This window comes from Seriola dumerili, unplaced genomic scaffold (assembly GCF_002260705.1).
Source record: "Seriola dumerili isolate Sdu_G_001 unplaced genomic scaffold, Sdu_1.0 BDQW01000236.1, whole genome shotgun sequence".
NCBI lineage: Eukaryota > Metazoa > Chordata > Actinopteri > Carangiformes > Carangidae > Seriola > Seriola dumerili.
In genome coordinates this window covers 37939-52697 of record NW_019174491.1, presented here as the reverse complement: position 1 = coordinate 52697, position 14759 = coordinate 37939, and the positions used below count along the sequence as shown (strand labels likewise).

Genomic DNA, 14759 nt, shown 5'->3' with positions numbered 1-14759 from the left:
CCACCAGACATTTATGGAACATTGATGTCATTTAATTTAATGTACTTTATTTTTATTAACGAGGTCGACACACATTAGTTAAAAACTACAGGAGCAGGTCGTACATGAACAGGAAGCAGCAGATTCACGACCACTGTGACATTAGCCACAAACTGACCTTAATGAGGAAAAAATAGGTAAAAGTTGATAAAATGGCAACATGACACATTAAACAGAATATACGTGACATCATTAATATGTGTGACATCATCATCACAGAGAATCCTCCAGTTTCCTTCAGTATCACAGTCTGAACATCATGATACACACAGACAGGAGCTGATCACAGCCAATCACAGCCATCACACCTGATCTGTAACACACAGCTGATCTGTGTATCTATCTATCTATCAATCTATCTATCTATCTATCTATCTATCTATCTATCTATCTCTGTACTGGGGGGTTTGAGGGCGTCGTCTCTTGAATACCAATGACTCGTCTCCATTCGGCACGTGATGCTGCCGCAAAGCACAGCGTCACCATGGCAACGAGGCCGGCACCAGATGAAAGAGCCCCAGTCAAGGCTGACTGTGTGTGTGTGTGTGTGTGATGACACAAAGACAAATAGGTTTAGAAAGACTGCAGCAGAACAGAGGAGTTAAAGCCCTTGTGTTAAAAGAATGTGTGTGTGTGTGTGTGTGTGTGTGTGTGTGTGTGTGTGTGTGTGTGTATCTAATTGTAATAAGTTGTTATAACAAAATATAATTAGAGTGAATTATTTTATTTTAGGCCTATAATCAGACCAGACTTAGGGTTAGGTCAAGGTCCTCAGCTTTAGTCAAGGTCCTGGTCTTTGGTCAGGGTCCTGGTCTTTGGTCAGGGTCCTGGTCTTTGGTCAGGGTCCTGGTCTTTGGACAGGGTCCTGGTCTTTGGTCAGGGTCCTGGTCTTTGGTCAGGGTCCTGGTCTTTGGACAGGGTCCTCGTCTTGAGGGTCTGTGGGGACGATATAATGAATTTTCCGACTCTCGCCCACAGGTGTGTTAAACTTCAACAGGACGATGGAGGCTTCATCACGTCCTTCTACACCATCCTCACCCCCCTCCCCTCCCAGACCCCCTGCCCCGAGCCCGCCCTCAGACTCTGGTTACCATGGTAACAGTGGAGGCTCCAGGGACGATTCGGACTCTGGCGCTCAGGGGATCCACCTTCTACTCAGACCCCCGGACCTCCTGTCCCCCAGTCTCCCCCCGCCCCTCCCCCCTCACACCCAGCCAACCCTCACCCCTCCTCCCCCCTGGGAACAGGGTCCCTCCCTGGAGGAAGTTTGGGGTTCTGGAGACTACCTGGAGACTCTGTCCTTCATGGTGCCCGACGGCGAGGAGCTGGCCCTGGCCACGCCGCTGCCCAACCACCCCTACGATGATGACGCCGGTGGGGACTGGGTCTCTTATGACACTGCCTTCCCTGCTCGTCCCACCGTCCCTCTCTCCACCCGTCTCCCCCTCTCGCCCTCCTCCTCCACCCCCAGCATCCGACTGCACACTCGCCCCACCCACCTGGACGTCTTCCCCACCTGGGAGGAGGACTATGACCTGGAGGACATGATGCCCCTGGAGCCGACGGAGCTGCTGCTGCCAGACATGAACAGTCTGGAGTATTACACCAACCTGCTGGCCCGGGAGAGAGAGAGGGAGAGGGAGAGGGAGAGAGAGAGGGAGAGGGAGAGGGAGAACAACAGGGAGAAAGACCAGGACCAGGTCAACTGGACCGATGCCAAACCCCCCATCACTCCTACAACAACACAAACTCACCGTCTAACTCCATCTCCATCTCCATCCCCAAGCTCTGGCCCTCCTCCAGGACGGGAGCCCAAGCGTCCTCTGGCTGGGCCCACCCCTCCCCTCACCCTCTCTCCCATCCTCACAAGTGAGAAGAAGCCACCTGCTCAATCAACTACCCTCAAAACCCCCTCCACCACTCTTCTGTCTGCTACAAAACCCAAAGATCACATCCCAGTCCCGGGGAGATACCCTCCCCGCCCTCCTTCCAACACCACCAGCCGGGTGCCTCCCCCACCCCCGTTGGGACCACCCACCCGTCCCGACAGACCAGAAAGGCCCCCGGTGGTTACGGAGAAGCCAGTGAAGGCTCCACCCACCAGGACCACCACCAACACCAAGACGACGACCACCACCACAATCACCACCACCACCCAGATCACAGCCATCAGCCTGACCAGAGCCCCCCCTGTCACCACACCAAGAGTGGCCCAGATCCCGCCCACCAGACAGTATCTGTGTAACATCACCAAGCCAGACATGTACCTGGTCAGAGTAGGTAAGACCACCGAGGGTCAGGTGACAAGAACACGAGGTACTTGTACTTGTTGTTGTCACATGCACAGTTTTTTTTATTGCGTCTAAGTCAACCTTGACGAGTACAGCTGAGTCCTGATCTAAGTATTCAGGCCTATGTAACTAAGAGATACTCTCTTAGTTCAGTAAATACTTTGTGATTCAATTTGTTTACCTCTTTGAATGATGTTTGTTTACCTGTTAATCCAACCAATACGAGTCAACTGATCTGTCTTTGAATCCCTCCTGCAGTCAGCTCCAAGGGTTCGTCGGCTGGTTTCAGTCAGGTCAGAGATCTTCTGAAGAGAGAGTTCAACCGCTCAGTGGAGCTCCAGGTAAATGTCACCTCATCCAAGTAAACATCACCTCATCCAAGTATACGTCACCTCATCCAAGTAAACGTCACCTCATCCAAGTAAACGTCACCTCATCCAAGTATACGTCACCTCATCCAAGTAAACGTCACCTCATCCAAGTAAACGTCACCTCATCCAAGTATACGTCACCTCATCCAAGTAAACGTCACCTCATCCAAGTATACGTCACCTCATCCAAGTATACGTCACCTCATCCAAGTAAACGTCACCTCATCCAAGTATACGTCACCTCATCCAAGTATACGTCACCTCATCCAAGTATACGTCACCTCATCCAGGTAAATGTCATCTCATCCACCATAGCACAGGTCAGACTGAAGTATATTTACACAACACTACACAAAGATCAGAGATCTTTTTAACATAATCCACTTTACTTTACCTCACATCACAATACTTTACTTCACTTTACTTTACTTGACTTTACTTGACTTTACTTTATTTTACTTCACTTTACTTCACTTCAATTCACTTTACTTCACTTTACTTTACTTCACTTTATTACACTTTAATTCACTGTACTTCACTTTACCTCACTTTACTTCATTTTACTTTACTTCACTTTATTTCACTTCACTTCTTTTTACTTTACTTTACCTTACTTCACTTTCCTTCACTTCACTTCACTTCACTTCACTTTACTTGACTTTACTTTATTTTACTTCACTTTACTTCACTTCAATTCACTTTACTTCACTTTACTTTTTTCGTTACTTCACTTTACTTTACTTTACTTCACTTTATTTCACTTCACTTTACTTCGCTTCAATTCACTTTACTTCACTTCAATTCACTTTACTTCACTTCACTTTACTTCACTTTATTTCACTTCACTTCTTTTTACTTTACTTTGCCTTACTTCACTTTACTTCACTTCAATTCACTTTACTTCACTTTACTTTATTTTACTTCACTTCACTTCAATTCACTTCACTTTACTTTTTTCGTTACTTCACTTTACTTTACTTTACTTCACTTTATTTCACTTCACTTCTTTTTACTTTACTTTGCCTTACTTCACTTTACTTCACTTCAATTCACTTTACTTCACTTCACTTTACTTCACTTTATTTCACTTTACTTTACTTCACGTCACATTACTTCACTTCACTTCACTTCCAGCTGATTGTAAGAAGACATTAACTCTGCTGTAAAGTTAAGATTGACAAACATGTCGTCATGACGACACCTTCATGTTGGGCTCATTTGATTCCATGATTGATGATGATTAAACCTGTACCTGCTCAACAGGGAACACATCTGTTTCCTCTCTGTTTCCAGTTCCTTAGAACTCCGTCCAGCTTTGCCTTTCGTGTTGTATCAGGACCGTTGATCTTCACTGCTGTGGCCGTCATCAACGCCCTCCGCCAACCGCCGCGTTCTTTCGGCCCGGTTCCCACCGTGTCACCACTCTACACCATACCTGACCTCAGGTATCAGATCCACTCTGTGCTGCAGTTCGTCCCCGCCCACGTCGACATCCGAGTCTGTAACTTCAGCGAACGGGTGGAGAGAGGGCTGATGATGGCGTACGCAGAGACACGGAGGCGCTCACATGAGGCGGGAAACGTCACTGTACAGGTGAGTCGGTTATTTCTTTATTATTAATGATGAAAACTGTCACTTCCCTGTTGATGAAATCTAAAGATAAAAACGTCGACACACTGTTTCGTCTTCTGCAGCTGTTGAACATCACAATGGGCGTGTCCCAGCCGGCGCCTGAGCAGAAGGTTCCTGTGGAGATCACATTTGCGGTGCGTGATGGGCGGGGCTACCTGCCAGGGTCAGAGGTCAGCAAACACCTGAGGAAGCTCAGCGTGGTCGAGTTCAGCTTCTACGTCGGATTTCCTGCTGTGCAGATTGCAGAACGTACGACACACACTTTCGTTTGTAACACACACACATGTTGATGCAAGCACTGTGTCACGGTCAGTGTGTGTGTTAAATCTGTGAACAGACACGTGTGTGTTAAACGTGTGACATTCTTTAAGAACATGTTTCTGTCTGCAGCCTTTCACTACCCGGAGCTGAACACATCGCACCACCTGCGCTCCACCTGGGTCAGAACAGGTGAGAACACACTTGTGCACTTACAACCTCATGAACACGCCTCCGAAGTAAAGGAACATTAGGACAGATTTGACTAGTTTTACATGAAGACAGTGTGACCTGCAGCAGATGATCTCAGGTGGGGATATCTGTGGTGACACCTGTGTGTTTCCTGTTTCAGTGCTGCTGGGAGTTCAGGATCAGCTGGTGACAGAGAGAAGCTTTAAAGCTCGTCTGGAGAGACGTCTGGCTCTGCTGCTGGAGGAGGGACTGCAGGAGTCCAGCAGGAGGCGCTGGAGGAGAGCTACTGCCGTGGGCAACAACAGTCTACAGGTATACACTCATCATACAGGTACAGTATATACAGGTATATACAGGTATATACACATCATACAGGTATCCTGTACTCTGCTGCAGGACAGATGAAGTTTCACCAGTTTGTTCTTCACTGATAAAAACCTGTTTTCACATCTTCAGGTGTTTTCAGGTTCTGGTCACCTGCACTTTTATTTACCTCTGACCTTTGTACCAGTTATTTCACTGGTGAAATTTTGGTGTAAAACCTTTACCTGGTCTTGTACAGACATGTACGTGTATGATGACATCAGTTAGCTGAGCTTTTCTGACTGTGACATGTGACCCACCTGTTGTGTCTCAGGTGGTGCGGGTGGCGAGGCTGTCGGGGGCGGAGCGCCCCCTGGAGGTCTTGTATTTTGTGGAGGGTGCGGCCGGTGAGCGGATCCCGGCCGAGACGACCGCCGCCACCCTGAACCGTCTGGACCTTCAGAGAGCCGCCATTGTCCTGGGACACCGAGTCCAGAGACCGCTGGCCCAGCGTGAGTCAGACCCTGAACCAGGGACCATCAGACTCACTGTTTTATTATATTATATAATATTACAATCATTATAAAATAATCAGCAGATATTGATTGATTATTTAAACATGTTTGTTCACACACAGTTTATATGAACATGAGACATGTAGAGACTGAAGGACAGTGGACAGACTTTGTCTCCTCCAAGACAGAGACAAACATTCACTTCTTATTTCCCTCATCTGTCCCTCACCTGTCTCCCACCTGTTTCTCATCCAGCTGTGGAGACTCTGTCCGTTCCCCCGGCAGAGACTCAGAGCAGCAGCATCTGGCTGATTGTGGGCGTGGTTGTCCCCGTCCTGCTGGCTGTCTTCATCATCATCATCCTCTACTGGAAACTGTGCGGCTCCGAGAAGCTTGAGTTCCAGCCGGATGCCATCAACACAATCCAGCAGAGACAGAAGGTGAGAAGTCAACAGGAAGTCAGTCAGCTGTTTCCTGTCCTGTAGGTGAATGTAAACGACTGAGATGTGTCCTCTGTCCTCAGCTTCAGGCTCCCAGCGTCAAAGGCTTCGACTTCGCCAAGCTCCACCTCGGTCAGCACAGTAAAGATGACATCATGGTGATCCAGGAGCCTGGGCCGCTACCCGCCCCTGTCAAAGAGGCCACGCCCTCTGACGGCGGAGACCTCAACACCCCCAAATCTAAAGGGTCGTCCACCAAGGCAGGCCGGTCCAGCCGCCGCAGAGGAAGGTTAGACATGTTTCTTCTTCTGAAAATAGATAAATATGATGAACAACATGTTAAAATCTCCACATTCTGCTGAGGAACATTAAGATCCGGTCTTCAGCAGAACCAGAACCAGAACCACAACCACAACCAATTCTTCTTACCTCTGTCAGGCTCAGCCCATCGGACGGAGACTCGTTAGGCAGCGACCAATCCAGCGGCAGAGAGTCAGCAGAGGAAAGCACCCGACCTGTGGCCACGCCCATTGAGGGGAAACAGCACAGGAAGACGCCCAAAAATGGTCTGAGACACAGTGACATCATCACCTAAACTGTTTGACTTTTTAATATCCAGTTCTGACGAGTGAGAGCGAGAGAGAGAAGGAAAATAGAAAGATAGAAAAGTATAAAAATAGAAAAATAGAGGTGTGGAGGATGAGTGAGCAGTCAAACCTGTTTCTCTGTTTTGATTGTCTTTTCTTCTTCATGCTTCTGGACTGAAGGGAGGAGCAAGATGGGTACGTTTGATTCATTCATCATCACAAGCTAAGGCCCCCCCCCCCACAGTCAGAGCAGCTGGTTCAGATCTTAAGAGAACAGTCTATTGGATGATTGACACATACGGCAGGTTTATGTTCTGACCAGTAGTTTGAATCATCAGGATCCGAGAACCTGCAGGTCCGAGGTTCAGAACCAGATTCGGTTCCTTGGACTCTGGAACCTGTTTCCAGTCCAGCTAGTTTCAATTTGACGCCTCAGAATAAATCAGCCCATGAGCTGAGAGAAGAAGCTGTGACGCTTTGTTGTTACAATGGTAACGAAAGCTGATGTCAGTCTGCAGCTGAAGACTGTAACCTCAGGTTCTCCTCCTCCAGCAGCTCCATCATGCAGCGGTCCAGACGAACTTCTCTCCTCATCCTCCATCTTTGACCACGTGGACCGTCTGTCTCGAGGCTCGTCTGACGGCACTCGTCGACAGGCCAACAAAGTGCAGCTGATCGCCATGCAGCCTCAACCGAGTCCGCCACCGCCTCACGCCCCATCACAGCCGAGCCCCACGCTCACAGAGAAGGTGAACACAGAGGTGAGAGAGTCATCAAGACAAACACGCAAACAAACTCACTGCTCGCCCTTTAAAACCCGCTTGACGTCATTCACCTACGCTCCTACAGGTGGCGTTGAGACACAAGTCAGAGATCGAGCATCACAGGAACAAACTTCGGCAGCGGGCCAAGAGGCGGGGCCAGTGTGAATTTCCCTCCATGGATGACATCATGGACGCCTTTGGAGACGGGCCGGTGCAGAGCGAGGTAGCACAGCGACTCTACAGCTCCGCCCATGACCACATGGACTGCATCCTGCAGGCCGACGCCCACTCACCCCCCACGCACATCGACTCCAGGAAGAGGTCAGACTACACCTGAGAACCCCTGACCTGTCCTCGGTCTGTCCTCGATCTGTCCTCTGTGTGTCGTCAATCTGTCCTTGGTCTGTCTTCGATCTGTCCTCGGTCTGTCTGTCTGTCTGTCCTCTGTCTTTCATCAGTCTGTCCTTGGTCTGTCCTCTGTTTGTCATCGGTCTGTCCTCTGTCTGTTCTCAGTCTGTCTGTCCTCTGTATGTCGTCAGTCTGTCCTCTATCTGTCCTCGGTCTGTCTGTCCTCTGTCTGTCTTCGGTCAGTCTGTCCTCTGTCTGTCCTCGATCTGTCTGTCCTCGATCTGTCTGTCCTCTGTATGTCATCAGTCTCTCCTCTGTCTGTCCTCGGCCTGTCCTCTGTATGTCGTCAGTCTGTCCTCTGTCTGTCCTCGGTCTGTCCTCTGTCTGTCCATGGTCTGTCGTCAGTCTGTCCTTGGTCTGTCCTCCGTCTGTCCTCTGTCTGTCTGTCTCTACTGTAACATTACATTAACAAAGTAAAAGAGTGAGAAACAGATGTGATGCTGAACAGACCTTAAAGGACATTTGAACAAAAATCATACATTCCTTAACAGACAATGAAGAAAGAGAGAAAGAGGGATGAATGGATGAAAACCGAGGACAGTGAGAATGGGTTTAGTGTTTTATAAAGTTTCAGAGGAGTCTTTAGAATGTGCTAGTTATATCATAAAGAAGTAAACACTATAAATTTGATAAATGAGTATTATAGTGCTTGTCTCTCCAGGGGGAGGCGCTCTCCTCGGGGTCGGCGTGCTCAGCCGGGACCCGGAAGTCTTCCTGACACAGACAGAGACCGGCTGCTCACCGATCAGAGTGCCACCTACAGGAAGTACCCAGGACTCAACAACGTGGCCTACATGGTGAGACCTGCTCATGTAGATTTGAATCAGTGTCAGTGTGTGAACCGTCAGCAGTGCAGCTCTGGTCGCCTGGTTGTAGTCAGGATCCACAGGAAGGATTTGTGCTGTGGAACTGAACAGACTGGATGAAGATTGACTTTAGTTTTATTGATCAAATCACACACAACTGGTTCAGAGCTGGTTCAGTGTAAACAGGACATCTGATATGACAACCGTAACCCTTAATGTGAGGTTACTCAGGGTGGAGTGTTGGGGTCTCTTTAATTTTCATTAAATATAAATTGTTTAAATATACCCTGCTTTAGTGAAATTTCTATATGCAGATGACCTTGGTTTTTTAGTATGAAAAAGATATAACCCTAGTGGACGGGTCTCTGGTTCTCAGTCCACTATGAAAACAGATATAAACTGATATACATGTTCTTTACATCTGAAAGGAGCCTCAGACACTCTTTTAAAGGAAATGTAAAGATGATCTGGAGATCATCAAAAGAAGGTCTGAAGTAGCATCGATAGATACAAAATGGTATCATCAGCATAAAAGTGCACATTGTACTGAGTTGTACAATAAATATTATTAAATATAAATGACAGTGGACCTCAGGTTGATCCTTGTGGAATACCTTTAGTAATTCTCTCTCGTCTCTCACAGTCAGATCCTGACCTGCCCCCAGATCACGGCAGTCCGTCCCCTACTGATGAGGTGTTTGACCCAGCCCCGGCCCCACCACCATACATGCCCCCCCAGCCTTCCATAGAGGAGGCCCGACAACAGATGCACTCCCTCCTGGACGATGCCTTTGCTCTGGTGTCTCCGTCCTCGCAGGGCAGCGCAGGGGTTAGCGGGGTAAGCCCTGCCCTGCCTAGCCCCTCCCCTCAGGCCCGCCCCCCAGGCAGACAGTGGGGCTCTTACCCAGCAGCCCCCTCCCACAGCCCCTTCTCTGCAGTGAGTGTGTCGACCTGCAGCTGAGGCCCAATACCGTCGTGTCATGAAATGTCATGGATCCGTGTTCAGTTTTCATGGTCTTCTTCTCTTCTTCCTGCAGAGATATGCAGAGCTGGGAATGTCTCCTACATCAGTCCAGGGACTGCTGCAAAGGTCAGTGTCAGTGAATTTAAAACCAGGTCCATGAGTGATGGCTGGACCTGAACCAATACTGATGCTCCGTGTGTTTTATCCAGGCAGGGCCTGAGCTCAGGAGGGTATGTTTCTACTGGAGATCAGCTGCAGGAGACGGTTTACTCCAACAGAGGGCAGTATGAGGACCCCCCCTCCTCCTCCAGACCACGACCTGTAGGGGGCAGCACAGGTAACATCATATTTTCAGCTTATAGGTAAACTGCTCTCATTTAAGAGTTCTGAAACATTTATAGTAATATTTGTTGACTTTACTCACTGGGTTTATGAACCTCCAGGTGCACAACTCCACCACTTGACACAGGTGGGTTTGTCCAGTCATATCGGCGCTTACCCTGGGGTGGGTCGCAGCATGTCTGGCCCCACTGGCTCAAGCTGGAACCAGCAGCACACAGACCAGGACCTATCCAGACCAGGAGCCAGTAGAGAGAGTGTGAGTCCACTTTGAGGAGTTGTAAAATCAACCAAACCTGGATCAAACCAACTACTTCCGTTGTTTAACTATCAGTGTAGTATTGAGAGGTATGGTGATGTAGGGACCACAACTAGTCCAGACCAGTCCAAACAAGTTCTGACAACACCAGTGCTAATCAGAAATGTTCAAATGCATTCTGACCAGAACATGCTAGACTAGTCCATACCAGTCCACACTAGGCTAGACTGTCCTGTGCCGACGTTCAGAGTGCTAATCATGTTTCCTTATTATCGCCTACAGTTTAAATCATAGTGGAAAAGATAGCTCTGATTTCATTAAGTGTCTTTACATGACTCAGTTTCATGTCCAGGTCTGGTCTTTGACTGCTCACAAAGTGCTGTTTTGTGGTCTCCCTCCCCCACCCCCCCCTTCTCCCCACAGGTGCTGTCATTCCCTGAGTTCTCCTCTTCCTCTGTTTTCCAGATGCCCAGCTCCTCGTTGCGGGACCCATCAGCACCACCTCTCCTCCTGACCTCACCCACTCCAGAATACCCACCAGAGGACGCCTCGCCCTCCGCCCACACCTCTGCCTCACTTATCAAGGCTATCAGGGAGGAGCTGCGTCGTTTGGCCCAGAAACAGGCTTCAGTGACCAGCTACCCTTAGACAGATCTGGACCAGTTTGGATCAGAATTCAACTGGTTATTGTTTTAAACCACTCAAAGCCTGTTAGGACTGGATTAAAACCCTAAAACTAAATGATCCACACTCTGGACTCTCTTGAGCTAATCTATGTCTGTATCGCTAAACCCAAAATAACTCTGGACCACGATCCATGTCTCCTGTCTTCTGATTGAAAGACCTCCGGTACTTTACAGGGTCCCGTCTGCCTGTCTGTCTGTCTGTCCGTCATTCTTCAGCTCAGTGTTTCATTGGACGGGAGTTGGACTCTTTGTGTTTCCACTGAAGTGCTTCCTGGACAGGATTGTCCCTCCTAGAGTTTTAGAGTGGATCTTACTGTCTGAGTTTGTGGAGAGGATGGTCCCTCCTGACCTTCTGGGGTCAATCATCCATCCTGGAGTTCTGGAGCAGATTGTACTTCCTGGAGTTCTGGAGTGGATGGTCCATGTGCACCTTCTGCAGTGGAGGTTTCTTTCTGACCTTATGGAGTGGATCATTCTTATCATTCTGGATTGGAACGATCCCTCCTAACTGCTTGAAGTGGATGGACCAATGTTAACTTCAAGAATGGGTGGTCCTCCATGAACTTAAGGAGCAGATAGTCCTTTCTGATCCTCTGGAGTGGATGGTCCCCTCTGATACTGAGTGGATTGTTCGTGGAGTTCTAGAGTTGCAATTCATTCCTGAACATTTGGAGTGGATGGTCCCTCTTGGAGATCTGGAGTGGATGATTCATCCTAACCTTCTAGTTTGGATCATTCCTTCTTAACCTCTGAACCCGATTGACCCTCCAAGATTTCTGATTTGGATAGTCCCTCCTGACCTTCTGGAGTGGATAGTCCTTTCTGGACTTCTGGAGTCAATCATCCATCCTGGAGGTCTGAAGTGAATTGTCCCTCTGGACCTTCTGTGGTGCTAACCGTTAGCCTCATACCATCTCCTCATTGATCACTTATTGCCTTCCACACTTCCATCAGCCATGGGGATCAGGTCTCTGCTCATAAACCATATTGATGAGGTCTTGCACTGTCGACAGCAGGAGGTGGCACACAGTTCCCACATCAAAGGGACAAAAACAGGAAAAAAGTATAAATAAATATCTATAAGAATGAATATAAATATATGTAAAGAGATAGAATCCCAATGAGCACAATATTAATGTTAGCGTTATTATTGGAGTATTGAGATGTTACTTATTTTTTATTGCTCATATATGAAAGTATACTTTAAATCCTTTATTTTGATGAAAAAAGACCAAACTACTGTTCTGTGGTTGTAATCCTCTTGTGTTTGAGCTTGCTGTAGATTTTGAGCCAGCTTTTGTTTCTCTGTGGAGACGTTGCTTAGCGTAGCTGCTCGCTCGCGTTTTCATGTATCGGTGGCAATGAAAAAAAACCTGCGCTAATGCATTGCTTAAATATCTAATTTTTTTCATTGCGGATTTGTTGCATCCATCAGTCTGTGGGCAGAGCGACAAGTCTGTTAGGTGACAGGTGGGTCAAGGGGTTAGTGTAGCAGGCAAAGATGGGAAACAGTCATTCAGCAGAATCAGGTACTACAGCTAACGCTAAAAGCAGACACACCAGCGTCCCCCAGAGCCTGTAATATTTAATGCACACAAGAAAACAGACTCACCACTAACTGACTGTCAGTCAATCAGTTTTATATAAAGTAAAGAATCACTGTGCAATATGGTCCCAGTACACAGTACAACACAGACAGCAAGCACATAAGATAATGAAAATTAATAAAATAAATAAATAACAGCTGAATGAAGGTTCCCTCTGTTGGTTTACAGCTGAATGAAGGTTCCCTCTGTTGGTCCCAAAGCTGAATGAAGGTTCCCTCTGTTGGTTTACAGCTGAATGACGGTTCCCTCTGTTGGTCGTACAGCTGAATGAAGGTTCCCTCTGTTGGTTTACAGCTGAATGAAGGTTCCCTCTGTTGGTCGTACAGCTGAATGAAGGTTCCTTCTGTTGGTTTACAGCTGAATGACGGTTCCCTCTGCTGGTTGGATGTTTTCTCTGTAGTGTTGTGAAGAATTTGGTCGCTCGTGAAATCTGGTTCCACGGGGTAGGAGAGGGTTTGTTCGTCTTTGCTCTCTGCTCTTCTTCAGCATGTTTGACTGAGTTTGAGGCTTTAGCTACTTGTGATGTTCCAGTTAATGTTAGCATGCTGCTAAAAGATGTTAAAAACAAAGTTTGTAAAAGTGAAGAGTTGTTCCACATCAAGTTAAGAGCGAGCAAAGAGTGATTAATGTCACAGTGCCATAAAACCATTGTTCATCTAAACACAGTAGAAAAAAACCCATCTTAAAACGTATTCTTTTTGTTTTGTTTTTGTTTTTCATTTCCAGAAGATATTTTTGAATCTAAATGAAGATGGTAACAATAAACAGTGTATAACTGAAAATTGATATGATGTTGAATAGAAAAAAATCATGCTTAGAAAATATTTTATCTGTGATAGCTTTGCTGAATGGACTCAAACATCTGCCCGGCGATGATGCCGACACACCTTCCATGGACCAGAATCCAACCGCCTGGAGACTTTCTGATTGGGCCTAGCACCTGTCAGTCAAGCTGTGGGACTTGGCCAAGCCTACAGGATCACATGGTGCTAATTCAAGGACTCAAGGTGCGTCTGAAAAAAAGATAAACCCTGCAGGTGTCATGATTGAAAAGAGAAGTTTGTCTTCTCACATCGAACTCTGGATTCAAGCTGCTGCTCTGCAGGTTTCATAAACTCCTCCTGAATGTTTCCTCCATGTTTTCTAGATTTTCTGTGTTTTCTAGATCTGTGATCCTCAGTGAGAATCCAGTACACAACCAGGTGCACTGTGGGTGTTTTATTCATGACAAAACTACTGGTCCAGACTCAGAGACCCACCTGGTACTGAGAGGTACTGAGCCCAAATGTCTGAAAGGTGATGTTTTATCTTGTCATTAACATTGACACAAGGATCTGATTAACACATCAAAACAATTTACCAACAACTGCACAAGATATCGGCCCGTCAAAGATACTTTACCTGTCGGACTCTGACCTGATTAAACCTGATCAGAACCTGCTCTGTTCTGACCTTGTGCAGGTGTGTTTTCAGGTCTTTACCTGTTGGATTGTTTCAGGAGTTTTGTCATGAATAAACTTCCGTACAGCTGCAGCTCTGAGTCAAACCACATTCCTGTTGTTCCTCTCTGGACTCTGTTCCAACAGGTAGCTTCACTGAGAACTCAGACCAGGTGAGTTCACATCAGTCCAGGTTCCAGGTATGATTCAGGTCTCAGTGAAGCTGCTTTGTGGAGACAGACTCTGAAGGAAGAGTTATTTTAATGTCAAATCAGTGACCTGGGAACACTGCCAGCAGTTTCACCTGTTCAACAGCAGCCAGCTGAGCTCTCAGCTGATCTGACTGTGTCACATGACAGGACCTGTTCAACCCAAAGTCTGTGTGAGCTGCATCCTGTGGTGTTTCAATCTAAAAGACTGTGTTAACAAACATTAAAGACGTATTCAAATTCAAACATATTTTTCTTTATTCATTCAAGTATTAATTTTTCATTTAGAGACAAAACATGATTTAAAATGTTGTTATTCATCATCAACTGATTTTTGTTTCATGATCCGTGTGATCTCCTGTGAGACGATGTCCCAATCTGAAAACATGAAACTACACACAGTGGAGTTTCTATGGAAACACACATAAGAAAAATAAACAGAAAAGGTTCAAATTTAGAAAGTTTATGAATCAGGGCCAATGAGTAGATATTCAAAATAAATATTACAGCAGAAAACCATTTTATTTCCATAATAAAGTTTCAAGAATACATGTTTAATACTCAATATTAGGTGAATAAAATTGAATTATTTCAAGAAAAAAAGTCGTTATATATAAATTTGAATAATTTTAGTGTTTGAAGGACAAAAT

General features: G+C 46.7%; 1 protein-coding gene across 1 annotated transcript; it reads left to right on the top strand.

Annotated features, from left to right (window-relative positions):
• The first annotated feature begins 1040 nt into the window (after window positions 1-1040).
• LOC111229500 (UPF0606 protein KIAA1549-like) lies at window positions 1041-14332 on the top strand. Its single transcript, XM_022755833.1, has 18 exons — window positions 1041-2319; window positions 2589-2691; window positions 4015-4294; window positions 4396-4582; window positions 4724-4783; window positions 4944-5095; window positions 5421-5598; window positions 5857-6067; window positions 6106-6330; window positions 6480-6619; window positions 7184-7406; window positions 7471-7713; window positions 8447-8597; window positions 9250-9543; window positions 9644-9722; window positions 9800-9907; window positions 10014-10168; window positions 10592-14332. Exons 1-18 carry the CDS (start codon window positions 1041-1043, stop codon window positions 10814-10816), a joined length of 4293 nt encoding a protein of 1430 aa, XP_022611554.1. The 3' UTR covers window positions 10817-14332.
• The last annotated feature ends 427 nt before the right edge of the window (window positions 14333-14759 follow it).

What these genes read in the sequence shown, in the direction of transcription:
- LOC111229500 (XM_022755833.1), top strand. Translation starts at nt 1,041, where the DNA reads ATGGAGGCTTCATCACGTCCTTCTACACCATCCTCACCCCCCTCCCCT. An exon ending in CTCCACCTGGGTCAGAACAG is followed by an intron (nt 4,784 to 4,943) that starts GTGAGAACACAC and finishes TTCCTGTTTCAG; the next exon opens with TGCTGCTGGGAGTTCAGGAT. An exon ending in TCAACAACGTGGCCTACATG is followed by an intron (nt 8,598 to 9,249) that starts GTGAGACCTGCT and finishes CGTCTCTCACAG; the next exon opens with TCAGATCCTGACCTGCCCCC.